The 22183-nt window shown below is 31.9% G+C and overlaps 1 protein-coding gene and 1 non-coding gene across 11 annotated transcripts in view; both read left to right on the top strand.

Annotated features, from left to right (window-relative positions):
• The window catches only part of RC3H2 (ring finger and CCCH-type domains 2), a 60383-nt gene that overhangs the window by 18159 nt on the left and 20041 nt on the right, over positions 1–22183 (top strand). For 7 of the 10 annotated variants that reach the window (XM_031954254.1, XM_031954253.1, XM_031954251.1 and 4 more), the window contains exons 6-10: positions 136–336; positions 882–1014; positions 1143–1261; positions 10379–10491; positions 16364–16414. In XM_031954254.1, coding sequence (XP_031810114.1) covers positions 136–336; positions 882–1014; positions 1143–1261; positions 10379–10491; positions 16364–16414 — 617 coding nt within the window. The remainder of the gene's footprint in view (positions 1–135; positions 337–881; positions 1015–1142; positions 1262–10378; positions 10492–16363; positions 16415–22183) is intronic. The other 3 variants (XM_031954252.1, XM_003757106.4, XM_023507401.2) reach the window with 1 other exon arrangement.
• Positions 690–801, top strand: LOC111718513. Its single transcript, XR_002769055.1, has one exon. It is a non-coding gene; the product is annotated as a small nucleolar RNA SNORD90 (small nucleolar RNA).

Genomic DNA, 22183 nt, shown 5'->3' with positions numbered 1-22183 from the left:
GGTTTTTTCCCCTCATTAAAGCAAAAAAAGTTGGTGCTGGTTTCTAAAATTTCCAGCGAATAATTACAGGCGATTTTCTGGCCCATTCTAAAAAGGTGGAATTTTTGCTGTTTTTGTTTTCTTATAATTTTTCAGGTCACCAAAAGGGATGAAGATTCTTCTCTGATGCAGCTAAAGGAAGAATTTAGAAGTTATGAGGCTTTGAGAAGGGAGCATGATGCCCAGATAGTTCATATTGCTATGGAAGCAGGGCTTCGTATATCACCAGAACAGTGGTCTTCACTTCTCTATGGTGATTTGGCACATAAATCACATATGCAGTCCATCATTGATAAGGTTTGTGAAGTGAGAACTACTCTTTTTTTTCCCCTAAGTTATGGGAATAAAAATTTTAAAATTCAGATTGAAGCATGACAAAAACTACCAACAATTTGAAAAGGCATTTAATTATGTTAGAGCAGTATAGAAAATTGTTTGTAAAGTCCCCATTTTTTTCATAGTCTGGATCTGAATTCAAGTCCACATTTTGCCAGTTACCTAGATGTGAACTGTTAACAGCAAATCATTTTATTCCTTTAAGATCTCAAGCTTACTTATCTGCAAATTGGGAATAGTACCAGTTTTACCTATCTCCTTGGGTTATCATGAGAAGAATACTTAAATATTTGAAAGTACTAGGGAAATGTGGGTTATGAATTTTCAAAGTGTCTCATGATGAAGTTTCATAGGGCAGATTCTGAGATGGGAATTAAATTCATCACTGATAATCATTCTGTGAAATCTGAAGACACATGAAAAACTTTAAGAAAAATAAGAAAAAGTTTGAATTTCAAATAGTTATTTGTATCAAGTTGAATGCCTTAATATCTTCATTTTATCAGCTTCAGTCTCCAGAATCCTTTGCAAAGAGTGTCCAGGAGTTGACAATTGTTTTGCAGCGTACAGGTGATCCAGCAAACCTAAATCGATTGAGACCTCATTTGGAACTTCTTGCAAACATAGATCCTAATCCAGGTATGTGAACAAAGCCTAATTGCTTGTAAATTTTGATTCTATCCTTTTACACAAACACTTTAATTTTTCATAAAAATGTCACTAAATTGAATGTTGCTTACATTTTTTCTTATGTCGCATCATTTTAGATGCTGTCTCACCAACTTGGGAGCAATTAGAAAATGCAATGGTTGCTGTAAAGACTGTGGTGCATGGACTTGTGGACTTTATTCAGAACTATAGTCGTAAAGGCCATGAAACACCACAGGTGAGAGTAATATGTTTTATCTGATAATTTTAAAATAGATAATGAATCAACTTGGTGCCTGGAGTCAGGAAGACCTGGGCTCAAATATGGCCTGATACTTTCTAGTTGTGTGACTTTGGGCAAGTCACAATCCTTTTTACCTCAGTTTCTTCATCTGTAATTGAGCTTAAGGAAATGGCAAACTGCTCCAGTGTCTCTGCCAAGAAAATCCCAATTTAGGTCATGAAGAATCAAACACAAATGAAAAAGACTAAACAACAACAAAAATTAATAATAATTCTGTAAGATATGTTTCTAATAAGAGTCTGTGATGTAATTCCTTCTTGGTGTTCTATTCCTTCCTTACCTTTGTAGGAAACTAATTCTTTTGTGACCTTTGGTTGGTATAGTGGAAGGTGATCTAGACTCGGTATTAGGAGGATCTGAGTTAAAATCCTGCCTCAGTTACTTATTAACTGTGGGCAAATTGTCTACCCTCTCTTGTAACCTTAAAGTGAATATAGTAATAAGTTATATCATAGGACTGTTGTGAACAACAAATGAGATAATATGTGTGCAAAGTTTTTTGCAAAATTAAAAAAAAAACTACATTAATTACTACTAATAGTAGTACTAGTATTAGGAGCAACCGACAGAAGTTCTTGGCACTCATCAGCAAGAGTTTGGAGACAGTAGGCATTAAATATATTTCAAAATATTTTTGTCTTTTTCTTCAGAGTTTTATCTTTTGCCAAAGGTTGCCAAAATGTGATTACCAGAAATATTTTATGGTATTACATCCAAATGAATTATTTGTGTAAATCAATAGTTCTCAAACTTTTTAGTTTCAAGTTACTATTATACTTCAAAAATTATTGAGTACTCCCTACCTCTTCAGCAAAGGAGCTTTTATTTATATGGGTTATATTAATATTTTCCATTTTAGAAATTAAAGCGTTTTAGTATTATGAAAGTAGTTTGAACTTTGCAAATTCCTTGAAAGGTTTTTGGGACCTCCAGGGATTCCTGACAATATACTTTGTTATAATTTGTTAATAAGTGACATGTATGGAATGGATGTACTTTATTTTTCTTTCTTGATAGTTTTAAAGTAATTGAGAAAAGATGAATATTTAGTTTGTTATTTTCTTTTTTAAGTAAGTTTTTATTTATCTTCATATCATCTAAATTTTCACCTTTATTCTACCCCTCCCCCAGAAAGCCATAAGAAGAAAAAGAGGGGGAAAAAAAGCTTATCTTCAAAATAATTTTATAGCATTCTTTTTCTGTTTGTGATTCTTTTTCAGTTATATTGTTATAGGCATTATTCATATTATTTTCCTTGCTCTACTGAATTTGCTTTGCATCAATTTATTTCCTTCAGTGCTTCTTAATATGCTTCTTAATAGTTATTGTTTCTTATAGCATAGTACTAGTCTGTTGTATTCATGTACCAAAATTTGTTTGGCACTTCTCAAGTGATGGACATTTATTTTTTTTAGTTCTTTCCTCCCATGAAAATTGATGCTATATTTTGTAATATGTGAAGCCTTTTTATTATTGATCTCCTTGGTGTATATGCCTAGCTGGGGTGTTTTTGGGGTCAAAGGATATAGATGTTTTGGACTCTAGGTTTTCATAATTCCAAATTGTTTTATAGCATAGTTTTACTAATTTACTGTTCTGTCAGCAGTTCATCATTGTTCCCGCCTTTCCATAACATGCTTTTCCTGTAACATAAACCTGTAATTATTATTTATCCTCTTTGCTGAGTCTGAGGTACAACCTCAGGGTTGTTTTGATTTTCATTGCTTATATTATTAATGTTTTGGAACATTCTTTCACATAATTGATAATAGTTTGCAATTCTTTTAAGAATTATATATTCTTATCTTTTACTACTTTATTATCTTTTATTTTGTATAGTTTGAATTCATTGTGGGATATGGTATAATATGTTGGTCTAAGCCTAATTTCTACTATATTTGCTTTCTTTCTGGTTTTCCCAGCAGTTCTTTTTTAAAAAAGGGAGTTTTTTTCTAAGTAATTTATGCTGAATAAGATAAACCTGAAATTTATTGAATACTGGGTTAGTAGCTCCATTATTTGATTCTCCCTTTTCTAGTCTGTTCCATTGATCTATTTCTCTATTTTTTAACCAGTACCAAAGGGTTTTGATGTTTGCTGCTTCATAGGCTTTCCTGTTTCAAAGAAAATGATGCCTAATTTTTAAAGGAAATCTTAAGTGGGTAAGAATAATGGCTTTAAAAAATAATTCAAGTGATACTTTTTATGGTAGCAAAAAACTGGAAATAAAGATGCCAATTGACAGGAGTCTGTCTTCACAAATTGTGGTGCATGAATGTGAAAACTGCTGCAGTAACTCCCTGTGCTATAAGAAATATTGAATATGTCCATTAGGGAGAAGTAAGAGAAGACAGGAATTGATATAAATTGAAGAATCAGGAAAAATAAATGCAATGATTAATATAAATGGAAAGAACAAAGAAAGTGTTCACTGAATGCATGTTGTCATCAACATGGCTATCTCTATTGTGTAGATCACACAATCCATTTATTTGTTTTATAGATGTATCTTTTCAATGCTGGAGAACTCGTTCATTTAAAAAAAACAACATTATTTTTGGTTGCTCCATTTGGTTTATCCATCTCCTATCCCTCATTCACAGAATGTGACCTATCCATTGTTCCTTCCCTTTTTATGCTTCCTTGATGTCTTTTGTGGTACATTCAAGTCATCAGTGCATATTATGCTGATTCAACCTCCTTACATCTTTTCATATTTTCTGTTTCCTTTTATTTGCCCTCTAATTTTGTTTTGATATCTTTGTGTTTCCACTGTGATCTCTTTTCTCTTTAAGCCATCCTTCACATAGTGCCAAAATAATCTCCCTAATACATAATTCTAACAATGATGTTAGAGATATAGAGATTACAATATATTTGAGAGCATCTCAGCACCCTATTCCAACATACAACTAACCAGAAATGTTTTCTACATCTCTAACAGATCATTTTCCAACCTGTTTGAAGAACTTCAGTGAGAGTAAACTGATCTCTTACGCAGCCTATTCTTTTTTGGCGAAGCTTGAATTAAGGCATTTTTCTTCATTGAGTTTAATATAGCTACAGTTTCTTCCCATTGCTCCCACTTCTGCCCAATAGTGCCAAGCTAAGCAAATTTAATTCCCCTTTCTATATACATAATTGATTTTCACATACAATTTAATGTCAGCTATTATGTTCCTTTTAATAATTTCTCCTTTAAACTTTTAAACATCCTTAGTTCATTCAGATACATGTGTGACAATAATAGTTAACATTTATATAGCTTTTGCTGTATGCCAAATCACTATATTAAGTGCTTTAAAAAATATTATGTTACTTAATTTTCACAATAATCCTTGGAGGCAGGGACCATTATTATCCCCATTTTACAGAGGAGGAAACTGAGGCAAACAGTAGTTTATAACTTGCCCATGTTTGCACATCTAGTAAGTATCTGGTGCCATATTTGAATTCAGATCTTCCTGAGTCTAAGTCCAGCACTTTAGCCACTATTGTCCAAATAAGCTCAAGCTTGTCTTGATTCCTAGAACACATTTTAAATATAAGCTTAAGCAGGGCAGCATCTGTTGCATGACTTGTCCTGAATAGATTAAGATCCTATTCCCTTTTTTTGACTGCTATCTCACACTGTTGTATTATATTGAACTCACAGTCCATTCAAACTTGTAAAGGATCAGTTCTCTAACCATGAAACTTTATACTGTATTTTCAATCCTATTGTAGAATTTTATATTCCAGTTTCATTTCTTCTTTCCACTAGAGTGACAGTATGGCATAATTGATATAAAACTGGCCTTCATGTCAGGAAGACTTTAGCTCAAGTCCTGCCTTTGATACAGCATTTACTTGCCAATCCTGGGCAATCCTCTTAACCTCCAGTTAAGTGCTCCATTAAAATTCTCTTAAGATTTTATGTTATAGAATAGTTCGTGATATGAACTTGTCCTCCTCAGGACTGTTCATTAGGCCTAGACTGCTCCAGATACAGTGAAGTAAATTACATTCAGTTTTGTTATTCTACTTTGTTATTTTTGCTGTAGACTTGTCAGCCAGTGTGTTAGCTTTATCTCCAAATATCATGTAATTTCCATGTAATTTTAAAAACGTAAGTAAGATTATTTTAAGTCTTTAATAAAATGTTCAAGAGCATAGGCCCAAGGATTAATCCCTATGACACTATAGACCTCTTTGACTCTAACCCATTAATGATTACTCTTTTTAGGATTCAGTTTTTCACTAGTTTCAAATTCACCAAACTATACTGTGATCACCATTTTATTTTTAAACATAATATTAAAGTCTTAAGTATATTATACCTATAGCATTCTTTTTTATACTGGTTTACTAATCTATCCAAAAAAGGGGGATATGAAATTAGTTTGGCTTGATTTTGAGGAAGTCTTGTTTTAGTGATCACTGCCTTTCAAAATTGTTAACATTGTAATGTTTTCTAGAATTTTCTCTTGGGTAGCAAATGAAGCTCACCATTGGTCTGTAGTTGTCAAGTTCTGCTGTTCTTTTTTTTTTTTTTTTTTTTAATTGGATTATTTGCCATTCAGAGTGCTCCTCTTTTCAAGATCTTTCATTCATCTTTGAAAACTCAGCAGCTCAAAATGACAAAAATTTGTCTAGGCTTTGTGACTTAAGCTCATTGAGTACTGGGGAAGATAATTGTCTCTCTATAGTTTAGGTTTTTAATGATTTTTCTTCTCTTTCCCTGTCTACAAATTATTTTACTTTGAAGAGGGGACAAAAATAAATAGAGAAAACTAGGAATTGTTTGTTTTCTTGTATATTTTGAGAAATTCCCTATCCTTTCTTTGATCCTGCTCTTATCTATTTCATAGCTTAAAATCATTTTGGTTGCCTTCAGATTCATTCCAACCTCATTTTTTTTTTTTTTTCTGGCTTTTTAGTACATTTGATAAAATTCTGGTAAAACTGGCATTATTCATCCTCAGTGATTTGTCCTATATCTATCTATATTTTGAAAACCTGAGTATGTCAATGAGTTCACAGTCCTTCCACATTGGTCTCTTCAAGTAGATGCCCTTTTTTCTTAAGTGTTTTTGCTATCTTTTTTTTTTTTTTAATATCATAGTCATTTCAATTCTCAATACCTCTACTCCCATACTCATTCCACCAATTTAACCCTCCCTTATAAACAGAAATAGTTAAGCAAAATTAGTTGATGGTAAAACTATCTGACTCTTCAATATTCTGCTTCAGTAGTTTTCCAGTCCTCTGTAGCTGTTCTTAAGAATCAAAATAGGTCATCATATTTAAATTGATCTTGATTACCTTTTTAATGTTTTAATTTATACTCATTGCATATATTGTTGTTTTTGTGCTTATTTTTACTTCCCATCAATTCACACTGGTCTTTTCATGTCTTTCTGAATTCCTGTTTGCTATTTTACATGTTATAATAAGATTATAGTATAATAATTCCATTATGCTATTTAGCACAGTTTGTTCAGCCACTACCCTGTCAATACTTAGCAACATCTTTGTTTTCCGTTTTTCCCTTCTACAAAAAACAGCACACTCTTTGTATCTAGTAGGAATAATTTCTATTTATGACTGGAATTGTGTTCTTGAGCTTGCCATTTGTCTTGGGCCAACTTCCCTTGTAAAATATTTGGCCTTTGGATCCTACTTATCTTTGAATTTTGAAATCTATTTTCCCCAGATCCAAGATACATGTGAAACTTGCATTGTTTCTTTCTATCTTCTGTAATAAACTGTGATGCAGTGGCTTCCCCCATCTCCTCCATTATTTCTTTGATTTTATTTTTATTAATATCTTTTTGCAATTTTTATTTTCCCGGTATAATATAAACCATCACTGAGATCTGAGATCTGGGTCTTTTAATGAATTTTATTAAAAAAAAAAAAAGTTAATGAAAACTAATCAACTCATGATCAAGTCAATGATATGTGCTGTGTTCTATCTCCATATTCTCTTAACTCTATAATAAAAGGAGGTGGATTCTCATATTTCTTCAGAGTTTAACTTGATTATTACATAGTATTTTTATTTTTGTTCTTTCCATTTATGTTATTGTAGTTGTGTATATTGTTTTTTTGAGTCTGTTTATTTCACTTTGCATCTATTCATATAAATCCTACTATCTACCTTTGTTCTTAGTACAGCAAAGTGATATTCCATCACGTTCATGTACTTGATTAGGTTTTTGGTCTCATTAATTCAGTAGCTTGCAGCCAATACAGATTGCAGTTCTTTTGCCCTTCCTATCTTATATGAATCATTCATATTTCTCCCAAAATTTGACAAGGGTATCTATCCAGCATGACTTCTTTCTTTCTTTCTTTCTTTTTTTTTAATGTCTTGATACTAGTGGAATATTATAATTTATTTAGTCATTCTCCAATCATTAGGTATCTAGTTTGTTTCTATTTCTTTGCTAGTATAAAAAAAAATTACTATAAACATCTTGGTGCATATTGGATATTTCTATCTTTGATTTCCTTTTATTTCCCTACTTTTATTTCTACTTTACTAGTACTACTTTGCTAGTGCAAAAAGTATTACTATAAATATCTTGCTTTTTATTGGATTTTTGTATCTTTGATCTTTTATTTTTCTGCTTTTCATTTTATTTTTACTTAAGCTCTTTCTTGTTGGTCAGCCTCTGATCCATAATAGAAATTCCTCTTGTTGGTTCCTCTGCTTTTTAATGGATGAAATAATCATTTCGTCAAATAACACATTTATTACCTATTTTGCTTTTGAAAATGAGAAAGCTTTGGGTTAAGAGGGGGAGGAAAAGGGGGGAGGGTCATGTACTCAAATCTGGTGTTTGAAGTTTCCCAAATTGTAATTGTTTCTCTTGGCTAGGTAATCAGTATTTTGCTCCTAGAACAATACTGTTGTTTTTGTTTCTTGCTTCATTCATCTAGATGCTCACCACCATATTTATCCCCCTGGTTTCTGGATTTCCTCTTATAAATACTCTTAATATAGAATGCTACTCTCCCCCTTGCTTCTCTCTTAATGTATCTGTTCCTTTTGGAGTGAGGGGAGGGAAGCCATGGGAGGTTCAAAAAGTTTGCAATAGCTGCTGTGGAGAATGGAGTAATGTACTTTGGGAGATAATAGAAAGATTGCCTAGCAATGAGAGTCCAGTAGAGGTTGTGTAACATAAAATTTATAGTGGACTCAATCAGAATGATTGGATGATTTTCTCTCATTTAGCAACATATACATGTATGAACAAAAGCAGTAGGTGATGAAAGTCATCTAGGGGTGAGACTTGGTAGTGTAGTTGAGTATAAGGGAGCCAAGAATTTAAGAGGACAGTGTAATTCAGCTGGTTCACCAAAAGTTCAAGAAGAGGAAAAGATTGACTAGTGCAGGAGTAATGGCATAGGAGTAAAAAAAAGGATTGAGGAATTAGAGGTCATGGTGTGTTTAAAGAGTAGGTTTTGGTAAAGAAAGGCAAGGAAGAGAAGTAGAATGCAAAAAAAAAAAAATTGAATAAAACGATTCCAAAATTCTTAAATATAGAGGTGGTATATTTGTAGGTGTTGGCAAGACTAAAAGTATGACTAATTTTTTGTTTTGCTGAGATTGAGTGGAGGAATTAAGTTATGGGAAATTATTATATTGAGGAAAGCAGTAGTTAGAATTTTTGAAGGAGTATCAATATGTATGTCTCAGGCCCCAGTAATGAGGATGGGAGATGCAGAGGAAAGAAAGATTATAAAACCAGGTACTGAAGTCATGGAGAAACTTAGTTGCCCTTTTATGGGCAATATTTAGCTTATCACTCTTGGTTTTAACCACTGAGAACTGAACAAGATCAACTCTGTGTTCCAGCCAAACTGGACTACTACTTTTTATGGTATCCTATCCTGCTTTCTTCTTTCTCTGAATTTATATAAATTGTCTTCTATTCCTAGGATCCAATCATTCCTTATTTGTGTTTATTGAAGTCGTTATTGTTATTCAGAGTTAGGTAACATTTCTCATTCTTTGCTGATGCCTACACTGAAAATATAAAAATGTCTTGTTTTTTCTATTTTCCTATAGTATTTTGTCTGGATTTCTCCTTTGTTCTGTTTTGTATAATAAATACCATTAGATTATAACTTCTTGAGGTCAGGGACCATCTTTTTGCCGCTTTTTGTATCTCTAGCACATAGTAGTAGATCATTAATAAATGTTATTTGACTTGACTGATAGTGTTCTGCATCTAGTAGGTGCTTGATAAATATTTGTTAAGCTTAAATGAATTTTAAGATTCACAGCTGTATCACATAACTTGAAGAATACTCATATTTATAATAGGTACTTTTATTGTTATCAGCTCCTTAGGATAATTGAAAATGTCATGCATGGTTTAGTTTTTTTTCCCTTTTTTTGACTTTGAGCCCAGCCTCTTGTCTATATATAGTACCTGTCCCAGTTCTAACTCACATACATCTGTCCAATTGCCTGTTTTATCTTGACAAAGTATTCTTCATATCTTTTCTCTCCCCTACCCGCCTCCAATTTTGGTGGTTATACCTAACTCTTTCAAGCAACCATGATCTCTAATTAAGGAGATCCAGTAGTTTTGTCTAGATAATTGGCCTCAAAGTCTGCATATGTCATGTTTACATCAAAATATTTGGAAATGCTTTTCTTTTATAGAATCTTTTATAAGTTCTAGGTTTTGTTATTTAAATGTTAAAATATTTTGTTTTGATGGTGGTAGAGAATTTTAAGTTGGTAAAGAAGTGATGTGTTTTAATGTTTGTGAGATCTTTGTGTTATTTTCTTCCCAGTGCATAGTTAAGACATTTGAAACAATTTGAGCTAATCTACAAAGGTTGTCTTAAATGATTCCTGTTCTGCACAGAGTGGGACTTCTCTTGTAGTTACCTAGCAGTAGACAAACTGAGCAATTCACACATTTAATGAGAAAATCTAGTTAAAAGAGCTTAACATCCAGAGATGAATAGTAACTATTCTTTCCTTTCCTATAAATTTAAACAGTATTGGCATCTTAAATGCAATCACTTTTTATTTTTCTTTTTTAGCCGCAGCCAAATAGCAAATATAAAACTAGTATGTGCCGAGATCTGCGACAGCAGGGGGGGTGTCCACGAGGAACAAATTGTACATTTGCTCATTCTCAGGAAGAGCTTGAAAAGTAAGTATGAGAAATTTACCTTATGGTGGTTCAGAGTACTGCGTTATAGTTATAGAAATATAATAATCCATTTATTAATTTTGTAACAGATTTAGAAGATAGAGATAATCTCACTTTATAAGTACTTCAGATTACTAAATTTCTATTTGCCATTTGCCCAAGAATTAAATAAAATGTATGTCAAAAATATTTTGAAATCTTTTTCTCTATTGCTATCTGTACTTTGGTACCATAATTGAACCAGGGTCAGCACTTCCATTTAATTAAACATGAGCAAGCTTCTCGTTCAAAGAATTACATAAAGAATGTTTTTTGTTGGTTTGAGGACTCCTTCCACCAACTTAGATAACATGTGACTTGGCAGATGATATTTTAGAGTTATAATGAAAAGTTTGTGAAGAATATATAGGATTTAGTTGTCAACCCAAATTTCACTGTAAAACAAGTAGCCTTTCCTGGAAGGTATACTTGAACTGTTCAATGTTTGCTCTTTGGTCCCATCCAGTTTTTATCTTCTAGGGAAAGCCTGGAAGAGGTCGTTCTAGTATTATTTGTTCTGTCCCTGTCAGTATCTAATAGGTGCTAACATCCCTAATAGGCTATTCGATGTATTTTTTAACCATAGTCTGTGCAGTAAACTCTGAAATACATAAATAGTGTGCCAGCAAATAAAGGCAGATATTCCCATATTGCTGTCCTATCAATAAAATATGGTTTTTAAAACATTTTTTTTCTGGCTCCCATATACTTTATTCCTGAACTCTTCAATTATTTCAGTAGCCATTTATTAAGTATTTAGTGTATTCCAGGAACTATTTACAGATGTTGGGAATGCAAAGACAAAAAAATGAAACAGCCCTTGCTAAAAAAGCTTTCTTTTAGGGGTGACAGTATGTACACATATAAGAATACTTATTTTAAATAGAAAGTAAATTCAGCATCTAGTAGGGAAGATACTGGTAACTGAGGGAATCAGGAAAGATTTTAAGGAATTAGTGCTTGAGCTTAGTATTTGAAGGTAATTATTCTTTGTGATTGGAGTGAGAAGGAGAGACATTCTAGGGCAAAACAGAGGTAGGAGATCAAGTAACCTATGAGAAAACAAGAAGGTGGTTAGTTTTGCTAGACCGGAATTGTCGCACCCTAGGCAGGTGATGAGCGTGGAGTGAATCAGATTAAAATATAATGGAGAAATGTTTAATAAAAAACAAAAATAAAATACAAAATAATGTTAATTTGTGTTTTTCTGAGTCTGCTAAGTAGGGATTTATTTCCATTTGAGTTTGGCATCCTTGGGTGAGACTTTTGAGGGTGAGAGAATAACATGATTAGGATAAGAAAGATTGTAGTTAGGTTGTGAAAGGCTTTAAATGTTTGAAAGAGAAGTTTATATTTCATCTAATGCATTATGGAGCCTTTAACTTTATTGAGTATATCAGTGCTTTTGTCAGACCTTAACTTAAGAAAAATCAGTGGCAGCCATGAGAGGAGGATGAATTGGAATGGGGATAGGCTTGAGTCAGGGAAACCAATTAGGAGATTATTAATAGTAGACCTGATGAGGGGCAATGAGGACCCAAAGGTGTGGTGGCTTCATGAGTTAGTGAGATGGGGAAAGAGGCTTTTGTGATTATTTTTCTGCATTCACAGTATGTGAGAAGAAATTCCATAAAAGAACTCAGTTTGATAAACTAGAACTAGATTTTGAACAGCTTAAGTGTTAAATTAAGTTTGTATTATATCCTGAAGCTTTTTGAGCGGGAAGTGACATGGTTAGACTTGAAATTTAGGAATATTAATTTTGCAACTATGTGAAAGATGAAGTTGAGAACAATTAAGAAACAATTACAGTAGTCTTGGCAAGAAGTAAAGATTTCTCAAATTAGGATGGTGGTCATGAAGACATAGAAAAGGTGATGTAAGAGTTGTTAATGAGGACATTGTCTATAAAGAGGAATATATAGAGGGCATAGAGTTGATAGTTGAATTTATGGGAACCCGTGAAAACATAGTACAACTCTCCATTGCTCTGAGTGACACACAACATATATTTTTAAAGACTCTAGTTTTCTATAACTTGCAGAAATATTACATCATCAGAAGAATATTGCCTTTTTCTAGGGGAATAAAAAGACATCAGATTTATACAGAATTTTCTGAAGGCATTTCAGCCTACTTTCTTCCCTTTCAATTTTGGGCCCATTTCATTGCCCATTCTCATTATATCTAAGTCATAGGGACAAGCTCTGTGGTTTTGCCTTCTCTTCTTATATCTTCATTTGGACAACGGACATTCTTTATTTATCCTTTTCCTTTTGTCTTATGTGAAAGAATTTTAAACCATTTAGAGTTGATTATAAATCTCATTTTAGAAAGCTATGCAGTTTCTCTAGAGTTAATGTAATCAATACAATGTCATCTGTAAATGAGGTCATTTGGAGGACCTCATAAATTCTATAGGGAATCCCTTTTCCATGTGCATTTTGTTGCACATCTTCTATCATAGTGGCAAAGTATTTTGGCAGGTATATAGCTCTGTTTTCTCCTTAGATTGAAGGATGTAATAATAATAATTAATAACCATCAAATAAAGTTATTTCTAATTAGTCTTTCAAAAAATCTCTTATAGTTTTTACACTTTTAGAAGAAATTTTCTTAGAGAGCTCTTAAGATATTTTCTTCATGGAATATAATAACTTTTTTTTTAGTCAGTAAGGACAGTGAGATCTTGTATTTTATAAAAGAAGCAGTTTGCAATATATTTTTAAAAGGCCACCTATTCCTTGTAGTTCCAGGAATGCATTTGATGTGTGTGTGTAAATTATTAAAAAAAAAACAAAACCAACAAACTTCTAGAGGTGGGAAAGTAGGCATATGGATTAATACTAAATTTTTTTCCTTTTCATAAGAAAAATAATGAAGTATGTGATTTTTTTTTTCCTACTAGCAAAGGTCTGCTCAGTCTTTTCATGATCTGCTACAACTCTTCATATCTTTGTTTTCTTTTTTTTTTAAAGCATTATTAATAATATCTTTCACTTTTACATCATATTAATTTCCCAACATAATCCCTTTAAGCCCTTTACTCCATTAGTCTTTCCTTGTAGCAAATATTTTTAAAAACTCAATGTTTTAACAAAGCAACCAACATGTCAGTAGTATCTGACACATATGAAACATTTCATATCCATTTAAATTGAATAAAGTAGTTTTTCATATCACTTTTCTAGGTATAGCTTAGCATGTCATAATTAAATTACATTCAGTTCATTTTGTTGTTTTTTACATTTATGCTTTGATAGTCATTAAAGATTCTTACCCTTTTTTAACAGTTTAAATCTTTTTACTTGCATTTATATGTTGTATAATTTTGTTTTCTTGGTTGTACTTACTTCATTTTGCATCATTTTATCCTCTCCATGTTTTTCTGAATTCCTTGTATTTATTGTTTTTTATGTGCTAGTTCTATGTTATGTGCCATCATTTGTTTACCCATTTTCTAATTGTTGAATTCTAATTGCTTCCAATTATTTGCTGCCTCAAAAAGGGCTCTTTTGAATATTTTGGCATATATAGAAACTTTGTTTCTGTTTTTGATTTCCTTAGGATATATGTATGCCTAGCATGTCATTCCTGGATTAAAACACAGAAATATTTTAGTTATAAAAAAAAAAAAAAAGATTTTTTTTCCTCCAAATGGTTTGATTACTTAACAATTCTATTACTAGGATATAAACATAGCTTTCCTTCCCTAGCCTCTCCATCATTGACTATTTCCATCTTTTGCTATTTCTGCCACTTTGGATATGAGGTAAAACCTTAGTTATTTTATTCTTCATTTCTCTTTATTATTAGTGATTTGGAACACTCTTTCATATGGTTGATGACAGTATTTGATTCTTAATTTGTTAGCTGTTCATTTCTTTTGACCACGTACCTATTGGGGAATATTTCTTATGTCTTATGTCTGTGTTAATATCCTTATAGCATAATTTTAAGTGTTTATTGGCTCTTTGATGCAAAGGTTTTTTTTTCCCATACATTAATTTAGTTTTTCCTGTTTCATTGATTTTTGTTCTTTCAAAAGTTTTGAATTTCATTTTTGTGGTGTTTTCTCTCTTTAAGAATTCTTAAATAAATGTGAAAGACACTTTCATGCCCCTTTTCCTCTCAATTTAAAAAATAATGCGACTTTTTATATTTGTTCTTTCCCCTTGATATTTGGTATGTGGTATTAAAATACTGTATTCAATCTATTTTTCACCAAAGAGCTTCTCAATTCTCTTAACAGTTGTTAAATAGAGACGTAGTAATCTATGTTCTTAGGTCTACCAAAGTTTGGCTTGTTGAGTTTCATTGGTTCAGAGTTTGCTTATTGTTTTTAATTTATTGGTTGTTATAATGTTGTGATTAATTAATATGACTGCTTTTAAATTGGTAGATCATAATTCTATTTAAATAATAGAATGTTTTCCATATAAATCTTGAGTGTCAGTTGGTAAATTGACTCTCAGATATTTTGTACACTTTCTATTATTTTAGGACAGGGACTGTTTCATTTTTGTCTTTTTAACTTTAGCACTTAACATAGTTCCTGTCATATAGTAGGTGCTTAATAAATGCTTGTCAATTGATTAATATTTCCTCCTGGTTTTTGTTATTTCTGTATATAAGTGCTAATAATTTTTGTGAGTTTATTTTACATACTGCCACTGTACTGGAACTTTTGTTTGTCTCAGTTTGCTGATTTTAAATTTTTCTCAGGAAATCACTGTGTTGTATGTTAACACATATTTTGGTTTCCTTTTGAAGATGTTTACCCCTTTTATTCCTTTCTTTTGTCTCATTGCTTTTGCTGTCATTTCTGAAACTGTCAAATAAGAGAAAGGACAAAGAATATCTTTGCTTTATACCTGCAAAAACTTCTAGTGTGTATCTATTTCAAATAATACTAGTGTTTAATTTTTTTATTTTGGAGATATATTGCTTATTACATTTGGAAATTGCCTTTTATTCCTAAAATTTTTGGAATTTTTAGTATAAATTAGTGTTGTAGACCGAGTTCTTTTTTATATTTGTTATAATAAGATAGTTTGAGGAAGTTATTTTTATTAGGAATTATGTTAATTGTTTTCCCAACACTAAGTCATTCTTGAATACCATTCTAATTTGGTCATAATTATTTTTGGATGTATTACTATAATAATATCTCTAGTGTTTTAAAAAATTCACATCAATAATAATTTATGAAAATTGCTTTAAAATTCTCTCTGCCTTATTCTGCTCAGATATAGTAATAGAGCCATATTTGTTTTATAGGGTGTTTTCTTAATTATTGAGAAATACCATTACATAGGTATAAATTGCTTTAAAATTTATCGATAAATTTACTTTTGTAAATCCATCTAGCCAATTTTTTTTTTCTTTTTATAGCTTCATGTTGACTTGTTCAGTTTTGATTTATGAGGTTTCATTGTTTAGGATTTCTCTTTCATGTTTTCTTAATTTGGATATTTCATATTTTTTAGATAATTTTTGTTTAAAAAAATTCTTAGATTTTGCTAGCATAATTATTTTGAATAGTAGTTTCAAGTATATTCACTTCTTTGTTTTGAACTGACTTTGCTCATTTAAACATTTTAATAATTTAATTTATAAGGTTAGCCAAATGATTATCAGTTTAATTTGGCACTTCAAAGAATAAGCTTTTAATTTTGTTTATCATTTCTGTTGTCTTCTTTTAATCTCTTTAATTTTCAAGGTTTCTTTTGTGCTTATTTTGTTTGTTAATTTGTTGGTTTTCTAGTTTTTTAAATTGAATACTCAGTTTATTAATCTTCTCTTTTTCTATTTTGTTAATGTATGTTTTCAGAGATATAATTTTTCCTCTGAGGACTGCTTTAGCTGCACCCCCCAAATTTTGGTATGTTGTCTCATCATTATCGTTCTCTTTCACATAGTTGTTAATTGTTTCTATGATTTGTTCTTTGATCCAATCATACATAGTTCAAGATGCCATTATTAAGTCTCCATTTCGGTTTGTACCTTTTGCTTATATTCCTTATATTTATGGATATTAGCTTGGGTTATAATCTGTAAAGTTACATAAATTTTTGCTTTATTACACCTCGTATTATTCTTATTAATCAGATGCATAGTCTGTTTTTGTAAAGGTATCATGTGATGCTGCAAAATAAGTATCTTTAATTTTACCATTCATCTAGTATTAAAATTGATAAAGTATTTTAAAAGTTGCATAGTGGGAGGGAGAAGGGGAAGAAGCAGAAAGGATAAAAAAAAAGTTTGTTAGTACCTGTCTAACTTTGTCATACAAATCCAAAATGTTGTAGTTCAGTTCCTTGTACAGGTTTTTCCCATATTCATGTTTTGAGATGTTTGTGATTGTTGATATTTTTAAAGAAAAATTTAAAACTCTATTAATCTTTTAACATAATTTCTATAGTCTCTTCATTTCTATATTTTTCTGTTCATTTTTATAACAGTTTTATTCAACTTTGAGAGGGGAACATTATAATCTGCACTTACGTGAAAACCTTTTTTTTTTCCCAACTTTTTAATTAGCTTTTCTTTTGTGAATTTACGTGCAGTGCTTTTTTTGGTGAATTTTTGTTTATTCTTGATAATGATTAATTATATTTAATCTAGTTTTCCCGATATTTTTGCTTTGTTTGATAGCATGTTTATAATTCCTGCAGAGTTTGCAGAAAAAACATTCTGTTTTCTCAACTATGCTGCTATCCACATACGTTTTAGGTTCTGATTGTTAGGGTTGTGTCTTTCTCAATTTACTTATTTTATATTTAATTTAATGCTATTCCTTTTATGTTAGCACTTTCCCCCTATATATCTATCCTGTATTACCAATGCCTTTTCTCTTCTGAAATTATGGGTCAGGTATCTGTGTCCTGGTTCTATTTTCCCTATAGTTCTGGCTGAAAAACAATCTGCCTTCTTCCTAAATTTAGCTCTTTTCGTATTCTTAGGCTGTAATTAAGAGATTAGATTAGTATCTAGAGCTGGTTCCCAATGAAAAGGTCACATATCTTATTTTGATCCTACCTAGGAGGTTGTATTAGTCTCTGTCCTTCTCCTGGTGCCATTACCTGTAGGATTATTGAGGCTCTGACCTGATTCACTTCTCATAAGTTACAGGGTTTTGGTCTTACTATTTGCTTTTCTTTAATCTTTATTTCACCTGGAACTTTGTTCCTGAGATAGGTCTTTGGGGGAACCTTTCTTGATTAAAATTTTTCATGGTGCTATCTTTGTTACAAGAGGCTAAAAGAAATAACTTGTCAATTTTCTGTTGTTCTCTGGGCTTGATGAGGGTACATCTCTAGTTCATTACTGCATCCTGTCTCCTCTTCTGAACAGCTTCCTATTTTTAGTTTTTCCATAAAACATTGATCCCCCTATAGAGGAACATAGGAGTCAGACTATAGTATATTTAGTTTTTCTCTTGATTTTTCACTTAACATGTCTTTATTAAGTACTTACTCTTGTGGGAACTAGGGCTAAAAATTCACAGAATGAAATTTCCTCTCTCTGAGATAACATTAATTAAATATGTATTTGGGAGGTGTGTGTTTGTGTCTGTGTGGATTTAAAAGGAACAGTAATAAATGAAGTAGTTAATAGTTAATCCTGGATTATCTGGAAGTGAAGGTTTTAGCAGTTGGATAAAGTAGAAGAGCTACATCATGAAGGCCAGAAGTTAAGAAAGGAAAATATTCCAAGCATATGGAATAACTAGTGGAAAGCCATGGAGATGGAAAATAAAAATATTGTATATGAAGAATAGAGAAATGAATATTTTCCCCTCTTAATGGTCTGGTTTTGTTCTTTATTTTTAGGAGTATCATAGGTGTAAGAGATTTTAAAAATTTCTGTTTTGATTATTACACTTTATTGTTTTTCTCTTTTTTTGCTGTTTACAGATCAATTATTTAGCTTAGTAGTTACTTTTCTGATAGAAAAAAAAAAATATTTTTCCCCCTTTAAGTCTCACTCTTGCTTTATCGTCTGAGAAACTATGTTTAAAAACTATTGCAGTTCTTTCTTGAAATTTTAGTTTTTTGTTTCCCTAAAGTTTGTTTATAACTTTTCACTTCTTCCTTCTTCATGTGCTTACTACTCCTGCTTCTTCCCTCCACCCCCAATAAATTCTATTCCTGATCATTGTTTCTGTGTTTGTGTAGATCTCTTATTTCCTCTTTTCTACTCTAATTCTTAACTTTGTTTTGCTATTACTTAAACCCTGCTCTACCATGAATCTCTTGGTATTTTTTCCCATCTTTTTCCTCCCTTTTTATCCCATTCCCATTAATATGTCTATTCCACTGCTGTAAATCCACACACCCTCATATATTCCACCTTATCCTATTCCTTCCCTTATTTCTTTATGGGTGTTGAAAGGTGCTATATCCTTCTTGGTGTGTGTGTATATATATATATATATATATATATATATATATATATATATATATATATATATAAATTATTCCCTGTTTAATCCATTCTCATTATGAGTAGATTTCTAGAACTATCAGCTCTCCTCTCCCATCTAATTCCTGTGTTGGTTCTTCCTTATATAATGTAATTACTATTTTTACCTTTTTGCAAAAAAGGTCATAGCAGAGTCAGATCATATTGAGCTCTGCCCCAGTATTTCTTTTGTATTAATGTAAATTTTAAACTTAGGATTTACATTTCCATGTATAAAACATAAACAGTTTTGTCTTCATTGAATCTCTTGAAATTAATCTTTTATGTTGGCTCTTATATATTAAATTTTCTATTAAGTTAAGGTTTATTTGAGACAAAATCCTGAAAAATCTGAGAGTTCATTGGAAGTGTGCTTTTCTCCCCAATCTGTATTATACTTAATTTTGCTGGGTATAGTATTTTTGACCATAGGCCTAGTTCTTGTGATTGTCAGTATATAATATTGCAAGTTCTGTGGTCTTTTATTGTAGCTGCTCATAAATCCTGTACAATTCTAATTGTTGCTTTAGAGTGTTTGAATTTTTGTATGTTTGTTTCTTGTAAAACTTACTCTTTGATTTGGGGGTTTTGAAATTTAGCACTAATGTTCCTATGTGTTTTCCACATAGGATCTTTTTGAGGTGATGATGGATGGATTTTTTTTTTTTTTTTTTTTGGTCCTATTTCTACTTCCCCCTTACATTCTATCACTCCAGGACAATTTTCTTTTAAGTACTTTTTGCATTTTTCTGTCAAAGTTCTTGTTCTGGTCACAGCTTTCAGGTAGTCTGATTATTCTTATGTTTTTACTTCTTGATATTTTCCAGATCTGTTGTTTTTTTAATAAAATATTTTACTTTCTTTTCTATTTTTTTTTCAATTCTTTATATATATATATTTGGCATTTCTTGGTCTTGGTTATAGCTTCAATTCTAATTATTATTATTATTATTTTTTTTTTTTTTTTTTTTGCTGAGACAGTTGGGGTTAAGTGACTTGTCCAGTGTCACACAACTAAGAAGTGTTAAATGTCTGAGATCATATTGAACTCAGGTCCTTCTGACTTCAGGGCTGGTGCTCTATTCACTGTGCCACCTAACTGCCCCACATTTCCAATTTTCAAAGAATCATTTTCTTCTTTAAGACTCTAGATTTCCTTTTCTAGTTATGACTTTATTTTTATAATCTTGTTTTTCTTGGATGGTTCCTCTTCTTTTTAATTTTTCTTAAATCTCTCTCATTTGATTCTTAAAGTCTTTTTGAGTTGTGCTATAAATTCATTCTAGACATGTAGCCATTTAACATTTCTCTTTAGGGTAGGAGAGACTTTTTTTACTTCAATGTCTTCCTCTAAAGATGGACCCTATCTTCCCTATTCATAACTATCTATGATTGGGTTCTTCTTTGCTTGATCATTTCTTTTTTTCTTTTTCTTTTTTATGAGAATTTATTAATACTATAAGCACCTCTAATCCTGGAATAGCAGGGAATGATGTTTCTAATTTTACTTCATTTCTCTTTTCTGGCCTGAAATCTCAAACTAAGAACTCTATAATTGCCCAAACCCTGACTGAGCAGCACAGCAGGGCCTGGCATTATTTGTCAGCAGAGATTCCCACAATTTTCCTGGATTCAGACCCTGAGTTCCCTATACTGTTTGGGTGGTGAAAGTTCTTGTTGTTTGGGCTGAGACTCCACTTTAACCCAGCTAGTTCCAGGCTTTCTGCTGGCTATTTCAGTGGGCTAATTTGGAGGTGTTTACACTTCACACTGGAAGTGTACAGTGTGGAAGACTGCTGTTCTACCCAGAGTCTTACTTGTGTTTTTTACTGGTCCATGGTTGTTCTGAGGTGTAATTTTATTTTGTTTGTGGGGGAAATCTGTAATTTTCTTGCCTATTTTTCTGCCCTATTCTGTCATCTTTCCAGAATCTTCCCCTCCCTCCCTGTCATCCTTGACGTTCACATGATTGGGATATGTTGAGGCTTCTTTGTTGCTTCCTCTGTGCTGTTTTGTCCCCCAATCTCCTTCCCAAATTGCAATGCTTTTTTGTAATGTGGCTGTGCAGAATAACTATATTCTGCCTCATGGGGTGTTTAGAGTCACTGTTGTGGGGGGAGACAGGGATATCCCCTTTCATACATAGCCCGACATTGTTACTGCAACAGTAGTCTTTGAAGTTGCTTCCTTTGGTGGTATCTAGGAGGTGGTGTGGTATAATGCTGAATAGGAGCTGTAATATTTCAGTTTTCTGCTGGTACTTTGTGAAGTTTTACCTTGTGTTCTATTTTTGTATGTATCTTGTGAATTCAGTAATTGCTACAAATATAATGCATATTTTCTTAATTTTAAAAAATCCTTTTTAATTGTGTGAACTTTACAAATGAATGTTTCTCTATACCAGGGGTCCTCAAACTACTGCCTGCGGGCCAGATGTGGCAGCTGAGGACGTTTATCCCCCTCACCCAGGGCTATGAAGTTTCTTTATTTAAAGGCCCACAAAACAAAGTTTTTGTTTTTACTATAGTCCGGCCCTCCAACAGTCTGAGAGCCAATGAACTGGCCCCCTATTTATAAAGTTTAAGGACCCCTGCTCTATACAAAGAAAAGTACTGCATATGAAACCCTAAATTCCTAATATATAGAGAGACTCTAAATTTTTGTTATTATTGTTTTAATGTTTCAGTTTTTGTATAGTTTCAGCATTGTCCTGTTTGTGTTCCTTATGAACTTTTTTCTCCTGTTTTTTGGGATTCTTTTTAAAAAAAATTATTCATTGACATTCTTTCTTTTTTTTTTTAATATCAGTATCACCACCCCTCCATTTCCTCCCAACTGTCTTCTCTCATTTCATTAAACACCCTCGCCAAAAATAAACTTTCTTGTAACATAAGTGTAGTTACACAAAATAAAAGTCACACATTTTCCGTATCTAAAAATGCTCTTCTAGTTTTATCTTCTCTGCCACGATAGAGGAAGCATGAATAAAAGGCAGTTTGCTGATGTTATGATTGGTCATTGTATATAGCTCACACTTCCCCTCCTCCCCCCCAGTTGTGAGTTTTCATAAAGTCACAGAAAACTACTCACATTTTTCTGATTATGTCTATTTATTTTCTATAGTGCTATTTCTATTTTGTCATGTATCATATCAGAAACTGTCCTATTAGAGTACCCGTGTGATGTG

The sequence above is a fragment of the Sarcophilus harrisii genome, chromosome 2, assembly GCF_902635505.1.
Source record: "Sarcophilus harrisii chromosome 2, mSarHar1.11, whole genome shotgun sequence".
Taxonomy (NCBI): Eukaryota; Metazoa; Chordata; class Mammalia; order Dasyuromorphia; family Dasyuridae; genus Sarcophilus; species Sarcophilus harrisii.
The sequence above is the reverse complement of the archived record's forward strand: the minus strand, read 5'-3'. Positions and strand labels throughout refer to the sequence as shown.